This window comes from Heterocephalus glaber, unplaced genomic scaffold, assembly GCF_053883595.1.
Source record: "Heterocephalus glaber isolate CG9 unplaced genomic scaffold, H.glaber_assembly_v1.0 deba00001442, whole genome shotgun sequence".
NCBI classification, from domain to species: domain Eukaryota; kingdom Metazoa; phylum Chordata; class Mammalia; order Rodentia; family Bathyergidae; genus Heterocephalus; species Heterocephalus glaber.
In genome coordinates, this window is record NW_028258296.1 from 10,945,223 (window position 1) to 10,970,755 (window position 25,533).

Genomic DNA, 25,533 nt, shown 5'->3' on the forward strand with positions numbered 1-25,533 from the left:
CAGACACAGTAATGATCCCAAATTATTTTCTTCTTTTACTTTAAATAATTTATTTTTATGGCCTTGTATATGGATGCATGAAATTTTAAATAGGTTTGGATTCCTTTTTGAAGAGCAGGGAACTACAGTACAAGCTAAACGTATTTGCTCTTGATATAATGATTTGATGACTTCATTCCCTTTTATATATCCTAATATACTTTCCAAATTCAAAATTTTGCAATTTTATACAAAAAAAATTTGAGAGGCGAAAAGAATTTTTAAAAAGGCAGCAACTGAAAAAATCACCCAAATGTCGCAGTGTTCTCTAGTTAGAAGCAAATTATAAAAACTATACATACTCAAACATAAGAGAAGTTTATTATTAATATGGCACACCCCCAAGATATATCAAGAGAGATTTGATTAACTAAAATCCATAGAAGCTTGGCCAAATTCTCCTCTAAGACAAAGAAGAAATAGTATTCCTTCTTTCACTGGAAAGAATTTAAGTGAATTAAAATCTTTACAAAGCTCTCAAAAGTTGAAATACTGTATGTCTCAAATGGAGGTTTCTTTCTCTACCTGAAAGCTCTAAATTTTCTTTGTGAACATTTTAAGTCATTTTGGGCTTAAAGATTATAAGGAAGCCACAAAATCCAGCATGAATCTAGTATGATACCATCCTTTGTTCAAGGTAAGTTAGAAAAAAAAAAAGACAGCTAAAAAGCGAAAAGAATAAAAAAGGAAGAAAATAGAACCAAGGCACAAATCTTCAATTTTTTTAAAGTGAAAACCAGCTAATTTTCATTTTTCCAAACTCAAAAAAAAATGGTATGTGTGTGTATGTGTGCACATGTGTGTATGTGTACATGAAAGGGAATTTGGGATAAAAATAAAACAACTTTGTAACTACACAGAAGATATGTCACTACACAATTTACCCAACACCCTGCTGAAAAACCTCATCAAACTAAGGAAAGAGAAAGGCTTACAGGCTGATTCTATAATGTGGATGTGTGTAGCAAGCTGACAGACAGTACCTGTGCTTAGGCAACCATGCTGCAAACATTCCCTTAAAAGATTATCTTATTAAAATATACAAGACAGGAAGTGCACTGATGAAGGACCCCACGTCTATGCCTATTCCATGAGAAGCTAAACAACTTGCCTTGTTTATCCTCTTCCAATTCACTGTCAGAGGATCCACCATCCTCATCTTTCTCATTGGCATCAGCATCCGGTGCCTTCTGTGCTGAGATTTCACTCTCCCTTTCAGGGCCTAAATTATCTTTTTCATCTTCTGAGGGTGACTTTGATATTCCATTCATTTGATCATCAGCCTGTCCTTCTTCATTAGTTTTCTCATCTTGTTTCTCCTCATCTACTTCAAAATCTTCTTCGTACTCTGGAAAAAGAAAATCTCCACTATAAAAATGAAAATAGAATCCTTGATACTTAACCCACTTCACTTTAATGAGAAGTTTGACTCTATTATCCTCTCTTCTCTGGTCCTTTCTTTGCTGCTTCTTTTTCTCACAATTAGCGAGCATGGAAGACTAAGAGTAAGTGATCAAAGATTGCAATCAGCTACATATATGAGAACATAAAAGAAATGAACTTCCAAATGACAAGGCCAAAGCCCAAAAAGAATTAGTTTACAAATGGCCAACATCATCTACAATGACCACAATGGAAAAAGAAGAACTTGCCACCAGACAATAAATTAGAAGTAAATTAAAAATGAAGAGAACAGGATTATAATAATGAAAGTTAATTTGGAGACCCAGTGAGGTCATATTTCATATGAAGAATGTTCAAAATATTTGAATATCAAGTTAATGAATAGTGAAGTGGAAAAATTCAATTAATCAAGTCCAAAGGCCCTGAGAAGTAACACTTGAATAGCACATTCATTGAGAAGGAAATGGACATTACAAAGGCATAATGAAGGATTCTATACCCAAGCCAGAAACTGCACTCATATAATTATTCATTCCTACAATGAATGAAATAATTACATACCAAGTGTAAAAATTCCTACAAAATAGAATATTCCTGTCACAGCCACAAATTTACTTCATTCCCTACAGGGGTGCAACAAACCTGTAGCAGGAAAAGAAAACTGTCACATCAGATAAACTCCAGCTGTCCCTTGTGGTTATAATTTTTCACCTTTCATATTTAATTGTTCCCCTTTTTCCTCCACCAAAAACTAAAAATCTTGAAGTGACAACATGCCAACGAGGGAGAGAAAAAATATCTCATGTAGAACCAATTAAGCAAATAAACAATTATCCTTAAAATAAAAATTACAAGTAAAATATAGGTTCCCAATTTTTTGGGTTTTAGTTATTAAATATCCTGGCTTTTCTTCCAGTAGTGGGGCCTTTTGGGTATTTATCTGAAAGCAGTCCACCTTGCTGCAATAAAAGAAAGTTAATTTAGAAATGTGTGTCCTGGGCATTAATGAAGGTCCAGTTGATGCAGAGAACAAATGAGAAAGATCTAAGAGGAACAGGGAAATCAACACTATAATGAAGAAGGCAAAAAAGAAGAATTCACAAAAATGTTGTCTCTAAAGAGATTTAATATGTGTAAATAAGGAATGTGAACATCAGCAAAACAAAAATGTAAAAAACAAGCAAGAAGATGAAGAATTTGGTTCATGTGACACAAACAGGAAAAACTAAGAGAAACAAAAGAATATTTTGATCTAAGTGCTACTGGCCAGGCACAGTATAGTCTCCCAGTTGGTCCAGTTAACCATCCATCCTTAAGCCTTTCCCCAGAAGCTTCTATGTAAAAGAGAATAAAAAAAAATACTATAAGACAGGGCCAGGAATTTAACTCAGTGGTGCTAGTGGTGCCACTGCCTGCTTCGCGAGTACAAGGTCCTGAGTTCGATCCCCAGTATCAAAAAAAAAAAACAAAAAACAAAACAAATTACAAGACAACATCTGCCATCAAGAAAACTCCAGTTTTTGCTAAGGAAATAAGGTGCAACTGCAAAGGTGTGATGTGCTCATTTTGTTGTAGTTTTCCTACAGGGTCCTCAGTAATGTTAGTGTTAACACTACAGCTCACTTGCTGTGGATTTTTACACAGGACTCATGATTAATTATGTGAAGTAGTATCGAGTACATTACAGCCCCCCCCCAAGCCTGTGATTTCAGTCATCTGTGATCAACTACAGTATGAAAACATTACATAAAAAATTCCAGCAATTAAATAATTCATAAGTTTTGAATAACTTTTGTTGGAATATATGGTTATACCTCTTCTATTTTAGAATTATTGTTGTTAATCTCCTACTGTGCCTACTTTATAAATTAAACTTTATCATAGGTATGCATGTATAGGAAGAAACACATAATACCGTCTAGACAGGGCTCAGTACTACCTTGCTTCAGCATCTGCAGAACGTCTTAGAACACACTCCTTCAGAAAAACTGGGGCTACTGTAAGTGGAACAGAATCAAAGAAAGGCAGAAATTCATTTGGGGCACTGTAGAAGACTTCGTATGAGAAGAGGCTGAGGTTATTAGCAGAATACTTGCAAATGTATCATTTCACAGTGTTTTCTCTTGATCACCAGATAAGGAACCACACAGAACTCGCGGATTGCTGCAGTTCTACTGGGCATAGACTATTACACATTAGTGAAAGATGGAATTTGGAGTCTGGTTGTCATGTGTCCAACACTCAGTTAAAATATTTCCTGGCTATGTGACCTTGGGCAACATATTGAATATCTTTAAGCTTCCATCTCTTCATCCATAACCCAGTTAGTACAACGCTGTGATAATATGAAAAGCAATGACCCTTAACACAGTGCTAGGAACTGCAAGTGTCTAATAACTACCAGCTGTAACAGTGGTTGTGATTGGGTGGTGGAAGGAAGTGGTCACAAAACAAGAGAAATCACCTGCAGTATGTGCCCCTTTGACAGCAGCCCACTCTCCTTGAGGCACCTGATTAAAATCGGGCAGGAGAAGTGTCCGCCATTAGGACACAGTTGCAGTTTTATTAGTAAAATAGAGCATAAAATTGAAAGAACACGTAGTGAACACCACAGGAAAAATGTGTTTTCATTCTAAATAGGACATTCAAAGCTACTGACTTTGTCTACCTTTCCAACCATCACAAACCTCAGGCCTCCAGCAGCCTCAGGCCCTCCACTGTCATGGTAGCACAAGGCATTTCCCTGTGGGTCGCCTACTCAAGCTCTCAGTGTGCACAAACCTGTGCCGTGCTTTCTGGCATCCTTCCTTTTTGTGATTTATTCTGGCCCCACATCCCGTTTCTCTCCTAGAGACTAAATTTCCTTGTTTTCCATGCCCACTCATGAGACCCAAGGCAACACCAGTGGACATCAGTGCAGCCTCCACCTTCCTCCCCAACCTCCACTCTGGCTCCCTGCAGCCTGTACACCGTGGCTCCCCTGCAAACAGCAAAGCGGGGAGGCGCTGCTGCTTTGAGGAGTTGGAATAGAAAGGGTATTTAAAGTTCATTAGCAGCCAACACTGAAGAAAGACCTCAGGAAATGCTGTATCATCAGCACAAAGACTATCCCTTGTAAGGCTCACCATGTTGGTTTCAGGAAGAGGAATGAAGAAAATCAAAGACCGGTATTTGGCATGGCTTTAATAAATCTCATGTCTTAAAAGTTAAAACACAGAAAAAAAACATAGAAAAACACCCCCTGTGTTAATCTCTTTGCAATTGCTGTTGTTACCGTTATTTTTAAATTCTCAGTCCAAGATAAGAATAAAACTAGGAGAGATCATGGAGAGAGGGAAACTGGACAAAAAAGAGAGAAAGCTTTTTTAAGATAGCCACATTACTTTGGAAATCAACAAACACATGAAGTCCAGGGCTCTGAGAGTCCAGTAATCATTCTCTCTGATTTCTGAAATGTTTGGGCCGCAAGAAGAGGAGGTGAGGAAGAAGATACCAGAAACCACTTGTTCCACGGGTCACCAGCCTGTGGGATGTTGTTCCTGTAATCCAGGCTTTGTCTCCTGGGCAGAAGAGGGATAATCAGGCTACTATCCCTCTATGATTCTTTGGGCACATCACCCACAACTATGTGGCATCTGAGAACAGAAGATTGTACAGTGTTTGAAAGCCTGAGATTTGCAAGTGCCTGAACTTCGGTATAAATCTGAGTAGTTGCTTTCTCTGAGCCTCAGTTTCTCAGACTGTAAGACAGAAGGAGTCATAATATCTACGACATCAAATGGTAACAATATACTGAGACAGTGTGGAAAGTGTGCGTGTGTGTGTGTTTGTGTGTGTGTAGACAGAGTGAGAGAAGAAAGAAAAAGAGAGGACAGAAATTAAAGAAGAAAGCCAAAGAAAAATCCACATAGGTTCCAGGATCCCAAGCCTGCGTCTACTGCTTTTAGTTATGGAATACTGTATCACCATATAATCATATAGATGATACCTGCCTAATCCCAAAGCTATTCATCAACTTCAACAAAGCAGGGGCATAAAAAAAACTAAAACAATAGGCAGGATTCTATTTGGTCAAAATGGTCACTTTGGAAGTCAACAGGACCTCTCTGGCTCACAGAGATAAGTCTCTGTCCTCCCACATCCCAGCAGCAACTGCCCTGCTCTAAGGTAGGCGACCTAGGCAGACTCCATTCAGATCAGCAGACAAAGCCCATCAGGGTTTTCTCCCACTGAGCAGAGCTCTCTAAAGACCTCACTGACTAACAACATATAATAGATAGCTTTGAAAACTTTTGATTAGTGACAGTCTAAATACTCAACAGCAGCAACATCCAAGAGCCCTGTTATTGATCACTGTATTTAAAAGTGTTACCCTGGTTGTCTTCCCAAACATCTTGTCCTGGTTTTCCTTTACGTTCCATTTCTTCCATAGCAGTTCTCACTTCTCTGACCTCTGGTTTTATTTCTTCCACTGAAAAAATGGCCGAGGCAGAGATTTTCTTCCCCTCAGTCTCAGTTCTTCTTGGTATCCAGTTCGCTCGCTCCTGCCTCAGCTTCCGTTCACCCTTCCTCGGGTCCTCTCTGTCATCAGGGCTGTTTTCTTTCCTGGGTTTCACTGAAGATGGTTTTTTGTCAAGGCCCATTGCAATAATGCACCTTTGGGAAAAAGCAGAACAAAGTGTGTATCAGCCTTCACTGTGTTACAACACAGTGGACCTCACAGCTTTTTTAAATATTTATCTCTTATCCTAAAGAGACATGTTGTGAGAAATGTTGTATCACTGGTATACATGTTGATTAAAATAAATCATCTTATTGATACTAAAAACGTATAAACACAGTGTAGTAATAATTTTACTCCAATAATTATAAAAACAAATCATCAACCAAGAACTACATCAAATCAAAATTTGGGCCTTAAAGTGTATTTTTAGTCTTCTCACAGTCATTTATAGATATAAGAGGTATGAATGAAAAATGCAGTGAATATTTAAATTTTAAAAGTTCATGTAGTAAAAGAAACCCAGCCATCAGTCCCCCTCAAATATTCCCTCTTGCTTCAAACACACTTATCTCATCATACTTTTCACCTTCTGAAACTGTTTACAGTTTACATTTACCGTTGCTTCTGTCCAATAAAAACATTATGTTGTTTCCTAATCCACCTTATTCTCCAGATCTGGCACCGTGTGACTTCTGGCTCTTCTCTAAAGTCCAAATGACCATAAAAGTAAATGTTTTGAATCGATTCAGGATATCAAGGCAGCCTCAACACAACTAAAGATGCTCACAGAAGAGGACTTCCAGAACTGCATCAAAAAGTGTCAAGAATGAGGGGAGAAGTGTATTTGAAGCAAAGGGAATATTTGAGGGGAATTAATGACAATGTGTCTTTCACTGTAATTACTTTTTATACTTAAACGCTATTTTTATCACATCTTGTACATATATAAATATAGATGCATAATGGTAGATACATGGATAGACAGACTGATAGATAATCGTGTAAGTTCTTAAATGGGAATTATATAATAAAAGAGAATTCAGGCTTAAAAACATAAAAATTATCAGAAGAGGGCTGAGGATGGAGTCCAGTGGTGGAACGCTTGCCTGGTATGTGCCAAGTCTTGGGTTTGATCACCTCTACTGACAAAAAAAAAAAAAAATTAGAAGACAGATGCCATTCAATCTATGAAAATTTATTGTTGTAAAGGACTTAAATACAAGGTTGACTCTAGATAAACATGATTGATATTTTTAAGAAATATACAGTTAAATGTTGCGGTGCCCTGTAAGTAAATAACTCAGGAGTCTTCACTCTTATTTTAATAGAACTGCCATTACTGCTTTTAGAATGGCCTTTTAAAGACTGTACTGCAATCTTCTTGTGATTTTTCCTAGCAATAAGCTTTTGTTTCCCGAAGATGGCAACAATTTGTACAAGTCATAGCGTGATTCCGAGTCAAAACTGGTGAACCGGCCAGATGATCTCTGGGTATCATGACATTTAAAAACTTTTCATCAGTCATAACAAGACGAAAGTAAACAAATTGTCTTCTATAGCTGTCATTTCTCTCAAGTTAATATCAAAATGAGAATTCCAGTAGTGATAACGTAGACATTGATGTAAGTGATTATGATAATGACTGATTGTGGAGCATTCCTTCCATTCCAATCTCTTTGCTGAGTACTGTATATGCAATATCTTAAGGGCTTCATTACCCCACAAGCCAATAAATTAATAAGGATCACCACTGCACAGAGGAAGAAGCTGAGGGAAAAGCTTCCATGGCCTGGTAAACATTTCCACTGAGGCCGGCAGACAATCCCTGACTTGCAAAAGGTATACAGCACATTTCAGTCTCCCCACTTCTCCCTCCTCCCGGAATCATCGTGCCGCCCTCTCTCCATGCTAGACAACTATGGGGAGCGGAATCATTTAGGGTGGGCAGGTGAAAGGGGGTCATAGTGCAATCAATACTCATCAGTCCAGGAAATAGAAATAACACTAAAATCTGAAAATTACGTCGACCTGAATCAAATCCAGTGGCAATTTCTTAAGCTGAAGATTTCACTAAATTTCAGTCTTGAAATAGCCCAGGAATTGATTCTAGTAAATTCTCCCAACAAGCAAATACAACAACTGAGTTATATCACTTAACATTTCAGTATCTCCTCATAAAATAAAGCTAAAAGGATTTGCACTCAACCTACCAGGCTATAAAGCACAAGATAATAAAAATCTACTCACCTCACCCATATTAAGCATGATAAATACTTCTAGACAGTAATTGTGAGGTGCTTAGCACATAGCTTTCTTTGGAATGAAGGTGTCACACATCTTCACGGAATGTGATTACTAGTGTCGCCCTCTATTCAAGCCGCTCTCCTCCTTGCAGTGGCAACCCCAATACACTGATTTGGAGCCTCTGCTATGCTGTTACTTTTAGTTTATGTTGTGACTATGGAAAGGCTTTGATGCCTCCCTGTTGCATGCACAGACGTTTTATTGCCCATCTGCTGATGGGAATTGGATGAACAAAGTGACTAACATCTGTGCTCGCCTCGTCACTGACTACCTATTTGACTTCTGAGCATAATCTGAGGTGTTGATTCTGATTACTGAAGCTGACAGCAGTCCATGTTCTCCTTGTTTGGGTGATTCTTCTTCCCATATTCCCCTCTGGTAATGGAAAATAGATCCAAGACTTGAGGGATGAGGGCAGCTGTGGTACCTTCACATTTTGGAAGTGACCAACTGTTCTTTTTTCTTGTTTTCTGAGGACCTTAAGCAGGCAATTCTTACTCATTTTTAGAAATAGATCTCCCAAATGTTTCATTTTACCATAGCCTCCTTCTTCTCATTGGAAAAAGTTTCAGGGATTAGCATTTTTTAATGAATTAAAATTTCATTTTGAAGAAGCTAGAGGAGTTATTGTGCACTCCTTACAATAACAAAAAGCAGCATTCTGGATTGAGCAAAAACAAATGATATACAACATAAATGATCCTGGTCCTCTTAGCGGTAGTTCTCAGCTCCCACTGGAATTTTGCAGTGTTGGTGGCTCCACAATAACCAGGATAGTCTCAGCTGGGGCTGGGCCACCCATGCCTACCCATTTCAACCACCCTGAACTGGCTTTGACCTGCTCTGTAACAGAGACACCCAATGACATAACTTACAGATTTCACTGGAAGAAATGGTTTTGAAGCCAACCAAAGAACTGAAAACCATTCTCCTTGAAGAACTATATATTTTAATTGAGAGTAATAGGACCTATTCTTTTTTTTGGTATATCCTTTTATTGTTACATTTTAGGTGTACAACATAAGGACATTCATCATTGGAGATATGCACTTTTACATACTCTCTTGATTCTAATTTTTCCCCCTTCCCCTACCCTCCCTTCAACCCCTTCATCCCTCCTTCTTTACAAAGACTTTGTTTCCATTTTTTCATTTTCTCATATTAATTCCATTCCCTTCTTTCCTTTCCCCTACCCTTCCCACTTCCCCCTCCCCTTTGCCCCTTTTCTTCCTAGTTCACGTTATCTATTATGCCTTTTAGTCCTTATTTACACTTTCAGTTTCTCGCACTAGAGAAACTATTCGGTATTTACACATGTGTGTCTTGTTTATTTCACTCAAGAGTATCATCTCAATGTGCATCCATTTAGCAATAAATGTCTCTAATTTCTCATTTTTGATGGTTGAGTAGTGCTCCATTCTATAAAAAAAAACACACATTTTCTTGATCCAGTCTCCAGTTGATGGGCATTTGGGCTGTTTCAAGTTTTAGCTATTACAAACTGTGCTGCTATGAACATGGGTGCGCATATATCACTGTGGTATGATTCTTTTAATTCTTTGGGGAAGATCTCCAGCAGAGGAATAGCTGGGTCAAATGGGACTTTCAGTCCTAGTTCTTTGAGGTATCTCCACACTGATTTCTGCAGTGGTTGCACCAATCTACACTTCCACCAGCAGTGGAGAAGGGTTCCTCTTTCCCCACAGCCCCGCCAGCATTTGTTGTTGGTTGATTTCATGATAGCAGCCATTCTTTCTGGAGTGAGGTAGAGTCTCAGCATTGTTTTCATTAATAGGACCTATTCTTGAACATCAATACCATTTTGATATTAATGGGAAAGTGACAGAAAGAAGCTAGAGGGGACCACGTGTTGAAATCAGAGAAAAAAAACTGTAGAGCAGCTAAGAGGTGTGGAATAGGAGAGCAGATGTCATCAGTCAGATTTGGGTACTGATGACTAAACCACAGAAAGTGCTCAGGGCTAAAAATGGACATCTTTGATTTGTCCACAACTTCCAAAGAATGCAGTGTGTTTCCACACGGATGATCATATGTAAGCGCATAAGTTTTCCTGGGAGTTAAATAGAAATGGTTAAATGCCTTGCCCACAAATAAGGAGATAGCAAGTATGAATTGGAGCTGAAAGGAATTTGGGACCCTAAATACAGCTGGATACAGAAGTACAGCCCTAGGCCCTTCATTCTTCCTCTTGGGATGATTCTTTCACACCTGTTCTCTTTTCTAAAACTTCCAACCCCTCCTCTTAACCTCAGCTGATAAATGTATTCATTTTTTTAGAAAAGAGAAACCATCTGCAGAGAATGTCTGGTTGGTCCTAGCACATCCACCATCTCACTTCTCTCTCTCCCCTACATGGCATCCCACCACCCACTGTTACCACAGAAGAGTATTTGTCCTCCAGGTAAGACTATACCTCTGCTTAGGCCCATCTTCTCCAGCCTACCTAAGCATAACCTCTATAGCAGTTTCCCTCTTTATGTCACACTTCATCAGTCTTTTTTTCCTGTAGGGTACAATTCCTATCTATTAACATAAAAATGTGCTAGAATATTCTACTAGAAAAAGTAAAAAGCCTTTTGACCCTATTATAGTATTCTCTCCTGGATTATTGCCCATTTACTATTATTTAAAGCAAAACTCCTTTAAAAAGTTGTCTCCATTCTCTGCCTTTAGTTATTTTCTTTTCCAACTATCCCTTAAACCCACACAATCAAGTTAACTTCACTATGATAACTTGTCTCAAGATCACAATAACTAACACACCACCAAATCAATGCTCAATCTCCAGTCTTCATCCTACTCAACCTCTTCACACATTTGACCAGTTAATCAACCCTTTATTCTTCAAATGTGTTGTTCATTTCCAAAATATCACTCTCTTTCTAATCGGTGTCTTTCCTTCTCAGGCTGGCTTCTCCTGACTTCCTTCACCTCCAAAATGGAATGATACACAGCTCATTGCTCAAACATGTTCTGTGTCTGTATATACTTTTTAAACTCTCATTTGACTCTACAACTTTAAATGCCATCTAAGTACAAATCAGTCTCAATTTCATATCTTCATCCAAGACTCCTCTCCTGACCTCAGATTCATACTCCCAACTGCCTACTCAACATGACTACTCAGATATTTCATAGATGTCTCAACCTCATGAATCCCAGACCCATGCCCCTTCATTCCCACATCTGCTTCTTCCACAATCCCATTTTAAGTACATGTTAACTGGATCTCCAGCCAGTACTTCAGGTAAGAAAACATTTGAGTCCATCTCATGCCCTGCCTCATCCACCAGTAGACCCCATGGGCTTTACCTTCAAAATCCACATTGAACTCAATCACTTCTAACTCCTACCCCATGTCTTCTCTGGATTAAGGCAGTTTCCACTCCCCCATTCCACACTTTATTTTTTCCCGTAGAAACCACTGTTGGATCATGATCAACACTGCCATCCTTTTCAGAATAAAAGTCAAAGTCCTTGCAGTGACCTCAGGACTTCCGCACAGTATGGTTCCACTGCCTCTTTGACCTCATCTCCTGTTGCTGCCCCACGCCTGATTCTAGCTCTTGCCAGAGGACTAAGGCACACAAAGTGTGCTCCTTGCTCTTGCCCCTGGATGTGCTTTTCTCTCCTGGAAAAGCTATTTGGAGGAAAAGACTTTTTTATTTCTGGGTCCTGTGCAGATGTCTTCTCTGAAAGGTGTTTCTTCACTGCCCTATGTAAAACAACACCCCTTCTGGGGTTTGTCCCCCTCAGTCCCTATAACTCCTTCAATTACTTTATCAGTATGTTGTCTTCCCTTTCCCTATTAGAATAAGTTCCAGGATCACATGTACTTCAGTTGGTTTATTCTTGTGTTTTAGCTTGGTGTCTAGTCAATTTCCCAGGAATACTTGCAGAAAAAAACATGTCAGAAGGCCTGCAGGCAAAACTCCTGATGTCAAACAGGATGCCCAACATGAACGCTGAGGAACAGCATTCAAACCTAACCTCTGTTTCGGCTGAGGCTGAGATGAAGGGGATGAGAGTGAAAACTGTGCCATCCCACGCTGCAGGCACAACTCTCATATCCACAAGCTGTGTAGCTGCCAATCACACAAGACGAGTGCTTGGCACATGGCAAGGTTGGGGGTCTAGTTCCAAACCAGTTAGAGCAATGATTATAAAAACCCAAAGAGAAAAACTCTGCTCATTTCCTTCAGAGACAAATCTTAAAATAGCACAATAAGAAGGAGAGAAAGTGAGACAATTTAAAAGGCCATGAACATTTATTTATTTCTATTATAGAATAACTCTGAAAAATCTGAGTTCTAGCTTATAATTTTAAATGGAAACACTCAGGGTTGTACTGAATAGTACTTATCCTAGATAGCCTAGGCTCAAATATACAGATTTTTCTTAACAAATTGCACTGATACATGCATTAGTGAGAGAATAACAAAAGTGCAGGCAAACTTGCCCTCTACCAAAGGACAAGTATTTCCTTACTTGTAGCAAGGAGATGCTCTCTCCACACACACAAACCCAAAGTAGCCTCGTTTGCCTCCCAGTCTGGAGCCTTTCCGGTGCTTATATTCGCAGCAGGAGCTCAACCTATTCACCTGCATCCCGTTCAGAAAGAAGGTGAGGCTGAAGGGAAAACCATGGTGCCTTTTGGAAATGAACTGAAAAGTCTCTGGAATTACAAAAAATGGTCAGTGAAAACTATTGACTGTGGACTAACATCTTCTACATTACATTTTTCTTTTAGATAAATATGATATTAGGCACTAAATCATCTTTGGAAGACAACTTTAAGCATCAAGAACCATCCTATAAGGGAACAGGGATTAAAAAAAGAACAGAAGGAAAACAATGGAAACAAAGTTTTGTAAATGGGAGGGGAATAAGGGTAGAAGGGAGGGGAGGGGAATGGGAAAATAATAATTAAGATATATTACATACAAGGACAAATTCCCCACAATGAATGTGATCATTATGTATGGAAAAACATACCAATAAAAATTAATTTTAAAGACCATTCTATTATTTTGAATTATAATAAGTACTCCAAGTCTTTATAAAACTCTGATTTGTTATAAAACAATGATTTCTGACATTATATGAGCACATGTTACTTCCAGGCACTATGCCTGATTACCTTAGGTGTGCTATTCCTCAACAATCACATGAAATAGAAATATCTCTGTTGATAATTTCTAAATGAAGAAATTAAGAATTAGAGGAGTCCAGTAATTTACTCACTATTATACAGTAAGTGGGAGAGTTAGTATTGGAATACAAACATCTCTTTAAATCCCATACCTTTATCTTAATATCCCATCTATATTGACAAAGTACATAATGACAAAAACTTGTTATGAAATTAGTATGCTTTTTAAAGTTTTCTGTTTGCAGTGGTGACTTTAAACATCCTAATATACATGTGAATGAGGCAGAGGTATACCATCTCTAAGCCACATTCAATTATTTGGATTTGAGACCTCTTTTTCTCCTTCTCCACCCACCCAAGCATCCTAAGAATAAATTAAGAACAATGGTTGCAATTGATTTTAGTTATTCCAAATCTTTATAATTCTCTAAACAAAATCCAACCCAAGAGACCCTGTTCTCTACAGAACGGCTCAGAATCCGGCTACTTATGAATTCCTCTAACAGTCTGTACTGCTTCTACCAATAATATAGTAAACAATTTTCACCTCTGTATTATGTGCACATTTATTTCTAATCTTGCATGTATTGCAATATATTAAAATATGGCTACACTTGGAGTTTCAAACTTTAATATGCACCAGGATCACCTGAGGACTTGTTAAAATGTGTATTGCTAAGCCTCACTCCAGAGTTTCTGACTCAGCAGGGCTGGGGTAGAGCTCCAAAGCTTATTTACCTAACAAGCTGCCGGATAACCCTGCTGCTACTGGTCCTAGGAGCCTACTTTGAAAATCTTAATCTAGATATTTTCCCTGCTGTATGTTTTTGAAATCTATGAGAGCTGAAGATGAACTTAACTCATCTTGGTTTCCCCAGAACCCAGAACAATGAGAAAGGAAGTCTTCCCAAATAGTAAATGGTTCATTATTTTAATCTGTTTATTTCACCATCATCTAGAAATACCATGAGTACCTCACATTATACCCCTAGAGATGTCTAAATGAGATATGTCACTCTAAAGACTCAGACCTATTGAAAAGGAAATCATTTACACTTTAGTATTTATGACATGACATCAAACAAACCAGGAAAAAAATTTAAGTTAGTATCTTACAATAGGTTTTGAAGTCCACTTGTTTTAATGATAAAGCAATTTCCCAAGTGGTGACTAGAAATCAAGTTTCATTGCTTTCACTGTAGAAACTTCAACTCCACATTCATATAATAGAGCCCATTCCAGTGAAGCATGAGTCTGACAATCCCCTAAGCACTCAGCCAGGAAGAAACTGCACTTAAGGCAACGTTGAGCACAGGCACAGAAAATCAACTCCTAATTGTGACTGCTTTTCTATCTGACGCGAGTATTGCTTGAGAACATACCCAGCTATTACTCCAGTTTGTTCACTTTTTGAAACGTATTAAACAAGAATTGACGCCCTCTGTCTTTACTCCTTTTTAAATTTATTCTGTAATACTGCATTTTAAAGTACAGTAACATCTCTTAATCCTGACTCCATGGCTTTTCCATGGAGTATAGAGAGAAGGTAGACCAGAAATGTCTCCGGCTGGTGATTTAGCTCAGTGGTTTAGCCGCCTGCTGCGCAAGTACAAGAACCTGAGTTCAGTCCCCGGTACCAAAAAAATAAATGTTTAGTCCATTGTGCAGTTCCTCACCTAATGGGGTATGTCATGGTAAGTCACTCAAATGTGTTTCATTTCAAAATTCTCATGTATAAAGCGGGGATGGTTGGGGTGGAGCCACAGTCTACCCACTTCACAGAGCAGTTTTAAGGATTATGTTATCTACAATATTAGCAACCACTTTATAATATTTTAAAACATAGTTACTAATTATTCCTCGGCAGTGGGTGGCACTGTTTCAGGACCAAAGACTTAAAACAAACTAAGCAGCACTTATTCATGAAAAATTACTGAACTTTAGATAAAAATTGAGAATCTGCAGCATTCTTTTTCCCGGGACTACTCTCCGCCCCACACCTGCCACTATTTCATCACAGCGGTTCTGGTTGGGTAGTGCCAGACATAAATAACCAGCAGCTTCCCTGTCAGTGGGGCTGACTTGGTTGAGAGGAAAAGACATAAAACCCCAGGCCTGTGGTATCACCCATAGTAAGTAGCAATCTGGGAGGCAACCTAACAAGGAAGGGCAGAGGTTCTCTGAGACTGTAGGTCTAATTAGAGCTGGCAGCAGGCCAGTGGACTAATCAGAATTTTAACAGGGAGATACAAGGAATAGGGCAGCCACAGTGGCTTTGCATATGCTCTCTACCCCTCGCCAGCTCAGTGGACACTGGACAGATGTAGGGAGTCTGCTCAGCTCTTATACTCCCAGGCTGCCCAGAGCTCCGCTTCTGCCCAAAGAAGACACAAGAGAATCCGGTGGAAAATCGAAGTGGAACAGACTTGAAAACCACCTGAACTTTGCATGTACCCTGAAAGCACTGAAATTCCAAGCTACTCAGAAGCTCAGATGTAACCTTATTCAGAGACAGGGTCTTTGGGGATGGAATTAGAGAGGGATCGAGACGAGATCATCCTAGATTTCAGTTTTACCCTAAATCCAATAACTGCTGTTCTTAGGGGAAGACAGGAGAATATCATAACTAAAATAATCTTCCATGCTCTACTACTCAATGTCACTAAGATAACTAAATAAAAATTTTACCACTATATCATCTTATACTTTTATGTTTCTAAACGTATATTATATAAATACATATGTATTTATTTATCTAAAATTCACCTTTATAAAATAATTGATATCAGTTTTTAAATGTATATTTCCTTCAAACCTTTTGTTATTACTGTCTAGAATTACATCTTTATCAAATAAAAATATTCATATGTTCACAATTTTTAGGATTTTTCTAAATTCCATTTTTTCTGTTTTGTTCCTGACTAAACTATATTTTGTCTTATTTACTTCCATTTTTTATTATTAAATGTCTGTGATACATAACAAGTGGATTAAGTGGAGAATTGGTACCTATACATATTACATCTTGATTCTCACTTCCTCTTCCCTTTTCTCTGTCTCATCTCCAAAAGTCAAGGAAAGAATGACCCTTAGAGTTTTTCAAAGAGTATGGTCCTGTCAACACCTTCATTTTGGATTTCTGGCCCCCAAACCTGTGAGAAAATAAATTTTTGTTGCTTAAGCAACAACTGGATGGGGGAGATTTGTTATGTCAGCCTAAGAAACTAATATCCCACAAACAGATGCAGGGCACAAGAGGGAGGCCTTCCTGCCTCAAGACGTTTAACAAATCACTGATGATCACCAAACAGAAATCATAGAGTCTAGCCTAAAACATATGAATACAACTTTTTAAAAATCTAAGCAAAATTTCAATAGCTTTGTACTGGAGTGATGGGGGTTTAATTTCACAAATTTACTCAAAAAGTGAACAAGAACAAGAAATCCTCCCTCAAAAAGAAAAGAAAAAGAGGAAGAAAAATAAAACTTTCAAAAGTAAAAATTCAGAAGTTGTAATCCATAGTATCTATAATACATTCTATAATACATTACCTAGAATCTTTCCTTCAACAAAATATCAAAAGAGATACTTAATATGGGAAAGTGTGATCCATACTCCAAAAAATAATCCAAAAAATAATCAAAACCAGTCTTAGGAACCTAGTCAAGAGAAATGACAACATATGTATATGCAAAACTTTATATGTATGCAAAACTTTGTATGTAATGTATAACAGCATTATTTTTAATAGTTCTAAACAAGAAACAAAAATATGTCCACCAACTGAGAAATGGTTAAAATATGTCATGGCATATATTCAGCCATGTAAGGAGAGTGACAAACAATATATCCAGGTTGATAATCTTTATGTGAAATGCATAAGCCAACAAGTATTTCAGATTTCAGATTTTAATCCTGGAATATTTACATAGACTTTAAATCGCCGAGCACTCCTAATCCAAAAATCTGAAATCCAAAGTCCTAAACTTCTTGACCATTGTATCAGTGTACTACAAATATGTAACTTTCAAAAATACTATGCCAGATGAAAGAACCAAGACATAAAATACCACCCATTGTATGACTGCATTTATAGGAAGTGTCCAGAAGCCATGTTCAAAAAATAATCTTGTAAGGACAGAGAGCAGATCAGTGGGTGCCTGGGTCTGGATACAAGAGCAAGGACTGCCTGCCAGTGAGCACATAGAAACCTCTGGATATGCAGGAGATGTCCTAACACCGGTGTGTAATACAGGCTGCAAAACGTATACAGTTCTCAAAAATCAATGAACTGCAGTACTCCATTGTGCATAAATACAACATACTACTCACCCATGAACTTGAGTGATTTGTAGGAAAATGGACGCACTATAAAAACACAATGTTAAGTGAAATGAATGAAGTTATATACCACATGGTTTCTGTTATATGAGAAACCCAAAATATCAATAAATTAAAGGGCAAAATAAAAGATAGCAAGAAACAGGGAGATAAATCTTTTGCAAAGGTAAGGTGATAAGAAACGGAGGAAGGAGCCGGGGATTTAGCTCAGTGGTTTCGCCGCCTGCTGCGCAAGCGCAAGGACCGGAGTTTGATCCCCAGTACCAAAAAAAAAAAAAAGAAAAAAAGAAATGGAGGAAGGTGGGACAGAGATGAGGGAAGAGGAGGTAAAAAGAATTAAGATGTTTTATGTACGTGTACCAACTCCCCGTGATGAATGCAATCATTTAACATGAAGCAATAAAAAAAAAGAAAGAAAAGAGACAGTCATACAATATATTTAAGAAAGATGTATGTCCATATGTAAACATTTTGACACAGGGGAATAAATTTTGTTTTCATTAAAAATGGTAAATAAATAAATAAATACCACCATCAAAAATTCAAGGAATTACACACAAGGGACTCATTTTATGGCACTTAATTTGCATCTCAATAAAACTATTTTTTAGAAACTAAAATATTCAACGTACCCTAACAAGTAAAGAAAAACAGCAAGTATAAGGGAGACTATAAGGAAACGCTCCAGTTTTGAGGACAAAGAGCCATGTGCTACTGGAATAAAGTGGACAGAAGTCATCTGAGGAAGCTGTGAAGCCTTAATCTCAGTGTTAAAGATGGGTAAAATTTGAATTTACAAGGGAAGAAAGAGAGCACTGCAGACAAAGAAGTGAACAGTGCAAAGACGTGTGCAGGGGCGGGACAGTGAAGGAACTCATTAGCCAAGGAGTAATGAGGAATGCACAAATAGTGCAACAGGGTCTCTTTATGGAAATGTGAAAAATGGCCGCAAAAGGAAGCAGGGCCAGAAAAAAAAGATACTTCATTCATTGCTTTACATGAACCCAAGAGGCCAAAGTTTGTTTCCTTCAAAAGCATAAACATGGTAAATAAGAATACCTGGGAAGAAACCATACTCTTTACAAGCAGCAAAACGATTCAGTGACTTCACAGGTGCATATAGTAGGCAATCAGTTTTGCTCAGAATCTCCAAGCTCGCTACAAGACCCATGATGAATTCCTTTGGGAATGAAAGATACACTTGCTGCACTGTTAAATAATTTTATTGTTATTTTTTTAAATAAAAGAGGAAGATCAATTAACAACTGCCACATTTTAATGAGTTTACTCTTCCAAGAGTATGATAAAGGTCCTTTTCTTAAAACTGAAATCTTCTAAAAGCCTATTCACATTTCACTGAATCATGCACAGCTTTGATTTGTAAAAAAGGGAGATTCTTTTCAGCTCAGCTAAGATGATAAGATTGCTGAACCTCAGGACAGCTCCGAGCCACCCAACTTTTCAATTTTGAACAATTACTTTCCTGGCCATCAAGGGCAAGCTGAGACAAAATTACTGTATGGACAAGATTCAATTATTTAAGTCTCCATTGCATGTTATTATTCAAGACTGTCTAAAGGCATAACAAAAAGTCCTGGATGGATGTGCATGCAAAATAACACGGAGCCAAGTCCCACGCCTCCTTGCATCAGGTTTGGTTTTGCACTCTCATTGCAGAGTGTGTGTCCTCTACCAAAAAGTCCTTCAGCTACAACTTACTCTTCTTTTCATCTGCATCTGCCACATTTTCCAGCAGTCAAATATATACTATGGATACATCTTGTTGAACGCAGCGTGATCTAAGACCCAGGACATTTTTCACTGTGTTGATTCTAATTGTAGATTATAACTAATGCCAGGAATTCCCCTAAATTAAGAGCTGAATATAATACTTTAAAAAAATAAGTGTATGTTATTATCTTGGCCAAACACCTCTCACATTATGAAAATGCAGAAAACTCTCTGCACTGACAGGAGCTAACTGAGGCTGCACATCGGCTGTCCCTGCTCCGGTCATGTGACCTCAGGGACCTACCCCAACCCAGGAGTCCTCCCATCTTCCTCATTTACAAAACTGAAGGAAGAAGCTCAGCAAAGTAAATCATGTTTCCACGAAATATTGGTGGAAAATTGGAAAAAAAAATAGTTTCTGGTATAATTGGGCATACTTTTTTACTTTAAGTTAAAACTGACATTCTAATGTTTACTCACATATGTAGGGAAGTTTAAAATATGGAATTCCTGTGCATGTAGTTATCTTTTTATTTTTAGGGTGTGAAATATTTTTCATTAAGAGTCATTCTTTTTCCATGTTGGTTCTGATCACCTTCCTTCATGCCTATGTCTATGTCAAGATTTCTCAAATATTACTTGTAATTACTTAAAATACTATCACTTTCTAAACAGAGTTTCTTAAGCAAGGAAATAACAAATAAAATCCTGCAAATATGTTCCCTAGTCATTAGTGCTCCACTGAATGAAATATTGAAGAAAAATGCAAGAGTAAATATGTGAAAACCTATATTGGATATAAAAATGATCTCATGCTGACAAACACAGATTTGTGATCAAACGAAAGAAGAAATCTACTAAAGGGCCATTTAGGCAAATTTTGCACCAACTTGTTTAGGTGTGATTCACCCTGGAGTTTATTGGATTTGTGATTTTATTTCAACATACCGCTTAACAACAAATTGCCAATCTGTTATTTTTCTCTTAGAATAATATATGATATAATTCACTATTGCAAGCCGAATAGTTAACTTGTAATTTGGGGGACAGCCTATTTGTGCAACATTTTAATGATCATATATCTCTATCCCAAAATTAATCTGTTACCCTGTTAAATCACTCCAAATTCCTTCTTCCACAATCTGCAAAAGTAATTGCAGCTTCAGTTTCAATCATGGAGCAGTAAATCTAGATTTACTTTTAGGCAGCTGGTTTATAAGCCCCTGGATATGCATAATTTAATAAAGTGATTGAAGTCATTTTGATATTATATCAGGAACAGTTTATCTATAACATTGACCCCAAACAATTAAAAGAAATCCAACTTTTATGTGTACCTTTTTCAAGTAGTTTGCCTTTGTACACACAAAGGTTTTCTCCACCACAGTGCTGCTGATAAACTCTTATTTCATCTCGGAAGTCCGGGCCATCATAAGATAGGTGCACATTTTTCCCCAAATAGATCATTGTAATAGCCGCATTACTGTGCAGTGATGTTTTGTAAATCTTTCCTGAGTCCTAGAAAAAACAAAAAAGAGGCTTATTAGCTAATTTCCTTATAATCAGAGTTTTGATTTTCATATGGCATAGTAGTAAGAATATAAAGGGAAAGAAAAAAGTATGAGAAATGGAAAAAATGGAAACAAAGACTTTGTACAGGGAAGGGTGGGGGGTGAAGGGAGGGCAGGGAATGGGGAAAAAAATAAGAACCAAGATGCATCATGTAAAGGTACAAGATCCCAATGAGAAATGTAAATGTATTGTATATCTAAAATGTACCAATAAAAGAATTTAAGGAAAAAGAAAAAGAATAGAAAGGGCTGCTTTTACATAAGCAGTTTTCAAACATCTTTACAAAGTGTCTATTTACATGGAGCACAAAAAGTCAACCCCTTTACAAAATAAATACTTCTAAACAATTCGAACATGTATTTGGGCTTTATATTTTTAAATGCTTGAGATTTAGAGAAAGTTCGTCATTTGTTAAGTTTGTATATTTGCCTTTTACACAGAGTGAAAATGTCAATGATACTAGGAGGAAACTACTTTTGGCTATTTTAGTTAGGGCACAAATAAAAATTTAAACAAATGATTTTTTTCAATGTTGATACATCATTTTGTTCCAATCTGAATCAACACTGTCTGTCATATGGCAGTAGTTTTGGGACTTCATCTTTACAGTTGAACATTGACAACATATCCTCCCTTGGATTTATTCTACCTGACAAGGACATGTACAGGATCTTTCTTTCTGGGCTCATTCTGAGGATCAAGGATCACATATGTCATTTGCTTGCAGTGATCTATGTTCACAAGAAGCATATAGTTTAATGAAAAAATAAAAAGTAAAATAATATTACAGCTGGGCTCCGTGGTGCACAACTGTAATCCCAAGTTCTGGGAGGCAGGAGGATCACAAGTTTCAGTCCAGCTGGGAAACACAGTGAGACACTGTCTCAAAATTTTAAAAAATAACTAAAAAGTGAATGGGAATATAAAGGCCATGGGTCCCCCAGTACCACAAAACAAACAAAAAATCAATATCACTAATGTGATTTTAATATCAAAAACATATACCTAACAGACTTTTTAAACTTATCTGATGAACCTACATGATATTGTTACTGACAACGAACGAAATGTCCAAAACATTCTCTCCTAATTTCTATTCTTAGGTGTTTTTGTAACAGTGAATGAGCACATTGTTCACTCACCTCTGCTACCAACGCGACCCATAAGATTGTAAACTTTTAACACTACTCTTTTTAGCTTTAGTTCTTTTTTTAATTTTTGATTTTTATTAGTACATAATGATAACATTCATTGCAGAGAATGAGTGCGTGTACATAACACATCTCAATTCTTTTATTTTGTTCCCCCTTCCCTCCACCCTCCTTTTATTTTGCTGGCATTAGATGCATTTATCTTTGCTCAAGGTGACAAGACAGCTCTGTGTGGGGGAGGGATGGCAGGTCCTCTTTACTCCTTGTATCCCAGGCAAGAGAGCCAAAGCCTGGACACCCGTGATCTAAAGGAGGAGCAGAAATAAGAGAAAGAAAGGAGGAGAGAAATAGAAGTGGAGGAGAGGGCTGCTGCTGCATTTCAGAGGCCCAGTGAAAATACTATAAGTTTCTACAATTGTGCATAGGCCTGGCTTTGCTTTTAATCTACTTTACTTTTCTAAAAATAATTTAAGTGAAGAATGTAGAGAGACAAACTTTCAGTGGAGCCAAGGAAATTATTTGAGTTTGACTTCATTGAATTATGAATGTAGGAGAAATAAATGCTGCAGCAACAACAACAACAAACAAAATTCTAAAGTAATTACTGAAGTATTTCCATCCCCAAACCCATCCCTTCTACTTCAGAGGATTATTTTTTTAATCCAGTTCTATTTTTCTGCAGCAAAAACCTGAGAACATAAATGTGGTGAAATGAAATTCTGTGCACAACAATCTGAAAAATATAAACGGTGGGGGGAAAAGTCCAAGATTTAAAATTATTGAAGCAAACCATCTTGCCTGTGGATTTACAACAGCTCCCAAGTAGAGAGATAATCAGCAGAAATATTTCAGGGACGGCAAGAGTCACAAAGGCAAATCAGCAAACTGGGTAATGCTTTGCAGATTAGAAATATCTTTCTGAATCACAGTTGAAAGCAAAACCATGAAGGCAGGCCTGGCTCTTACTTGAAAAATCATAATCCCATGGTTCCTCTTGCCATGGGGCTGTGACCTGCATGTGTACGGCCTGCCACACCAGCCACAGACCTAAGGCAATTCCAGTTCCCGTGAACACTTAATGAAGTGGCTGATTAAATAAAAGCATCTCCTTTTGGTTAGGCAATACTTTCTGAAGCAGCATGGATTTAGAGGAAGCCCTCTGAGCTCCTGGGAGATAAGCACTCTATAAATACAAGGTTATACTGGAATTAGAGTTGGGGAGATGCTTGCCTCATGTGTGAAATGAGAAACTGGAGGTAGAAACTTTTCAAAATAAACTAAATGGCAGCCTTTTACCTTTTTCATTTCTTCTTATTCAATTTTCTTTCTGCTGAAGCATATTTTTGATAGTGACATCTCTCGGGTCTATATTTACTTCATCATTCTCTGTTTTTAAAATATTCTCCAATTATTGCCACTGAGTAAACTTTTCTAGGTTCTAACAGGTGGCCCAAGGGACAGCTCAAGGTTAAATACATGTACTAGGAAACAACCCATTGTTCCTTTCAACTGACTAAACAGCTTCTATATTTATGATTAATCTTCCAAGTCCGTAATGACCTCAGGTTGATGAAACTTTTACAAGGGTTCATGACCCATTCTGCAGTATCAAAATTCCCCATGAAATTTCAGGCCTTGCACAAAAACAGGCTTACCTTTCTTTCTTCCTTCCTTCACTAGTTGCTTATGACTTCCTTTCTATTCCCCTCCAGATTTCTAAGGCAACTACAATGAGACAAATGAACAACAGGCCCAAACAGTGGCTCACCATTCAGCCATTATATATGTGCAATATTTACCATTTAATTGATGGTCAAAGTTTTCACTGGGATCTCTATGATCCTCACCCAGGCCTGTGTGTGGAGGGGATCCTAGAGATTCTGTAGGTGTTAAGTACTGGTTTTCATTGATAGTGCTGGGTGGCCATTCCTCTCCTTTCACTTAACCAAACCATGGTAAACTGAAACCATGATAGAGTCTTACCTAGACCATTGTCGGACTCTTAGTAGGGTCCATAGAATTTATTATCCACACTGGAACGCATTGCTAATTACTATGCACAAGAAAAAATAAAGAAGAAATTTGAAGTGTTCTGGGAATGCTGGTATATATGGTGACCCTACCAATAATTTCCCCGCTCCAGTCTGTTGTCCCTCAAAATCTCCCCACTCCTGGATATAACAGGCATCTATTATCACTAAGTAGATCAGGCAACTCTTCCTGTTTAAAATCATTTACCAACTATCAATGTCTATTCAACAGTCCTCAAATATGAAATATCTTATATTCTCAGATTCTTACTATTTCTTTATGATTGGAATTTTGGGGGTTACATTTAAAGTTCTAGCAATTGAACACAATTGCCTCAAACACAATAACCTGTTTTAAATCTCCAAACCTCAATAGTTATATGAATCACAAGATACTGAAACTATTTCTTTGCATTCCTCTCTCCTTATGGCCCCAAAATCTTGCCAGTGCTGAGAAGTAGAAGGGACCTGACAACAGACGTGGAATAAAAAATTCCACATTTTGTCCTTTGGTGATTCAAAAGTTGCAATGGACTGACTCCATCCGAAATCCTAAGCTTTTTCCATTGAAGTGAAGTCAGTAGGGATCAGAACATGAAAATTGATTCACAGCATCCTATTAAAACAAACACTACCTTCAGTGATTAGTCTTTTTAAAAAATTGATCCTAACACCTGGCTATAGAAAGGCAGTTTCCATGCTAACACTACTGGTTGAGAAAGAGAAAATTCTGACTCAAACTGGAGGAAAAGTGTTCCACTCAAAAGGCTCAGAAAGCAGCTGGTTGGTTGATAAAGGAAACTTCCTCCTCACTCCATTCCCTTGGTTCCCTCCTTTCTCTTCTTGCCCTTGGTTTCACTGTGCTCAGTCTTCTTCCTGCTACCTCTCTCCTCCTCCCCATTTTTTCTTAATAACCCATACTTCCTACTTACTCCTGACTTGCCAGAACTGCTCCAACCCTTCTGGAGGCAGCGTTGCTCTAGATTTTGAGACTCCACATTGACACATGAGATGCTCCTTCTTCACTGGTTCTTGCTTTGGGCGAGAAGGCTGAGAATTTGACCCTCCCAGTGAAGAATCTACCCTTGAATCCACCCACTGCAGTGACCCCAGAAGCATCCTGGGTCACTCCTTATTTACAAAATGCCAGGCACTAATAAGAGTTTGATGAGTTGGCTCTTTAATTGCTTTTCAAGTCCCAGATGGTTGTGTAGTTATTAGTTATGATAATTTTAAGCAAAAACATCATTTAAAAGAAAATGTCTGAAATAAATCAAGCCTAT

General features: G+C 37.8%; 1 protein-coding gene across 8 annotated transcripts in view; it reads right to left on the reverse strand.

Annotated features, from left to right (window-relative positions):
* Erich3 (glutamate rich 3) overlaps positions 1 to 25,533 on the reverse strand; it is a 105,985-nt gene that overhangs the window by 29,271 nt on the left and 51,181 nt on the right. For all 8 annotated transcript variants that reach the window (XM_087212906.1, XM_013070956.3, XM_004841575.4 and 5 more), the window contains 4 exons: positions 20,835 to 21,015; positions 12,761 to 12,947; positions 5,816 to 6,099; positions 1,151 to 1,387 (listed from right to left, as the gene is read on the reverse strand). In XM_087212906.1, the coding sequence (XP_087069032.1) occupies positions 1,151 to 1,387; positions 5,816 to 6,099; positions 12,761 to 12,947; positions 20,835 to 21,015 (889 nt within the window). The remainder of the gene's footprint in view (positions 1 to 1,150; positions 1,388 to 5,815; positions 6,100 to 12,760; positions 12,948 to 20,834; positions 21,016 to 25,533) is intronic.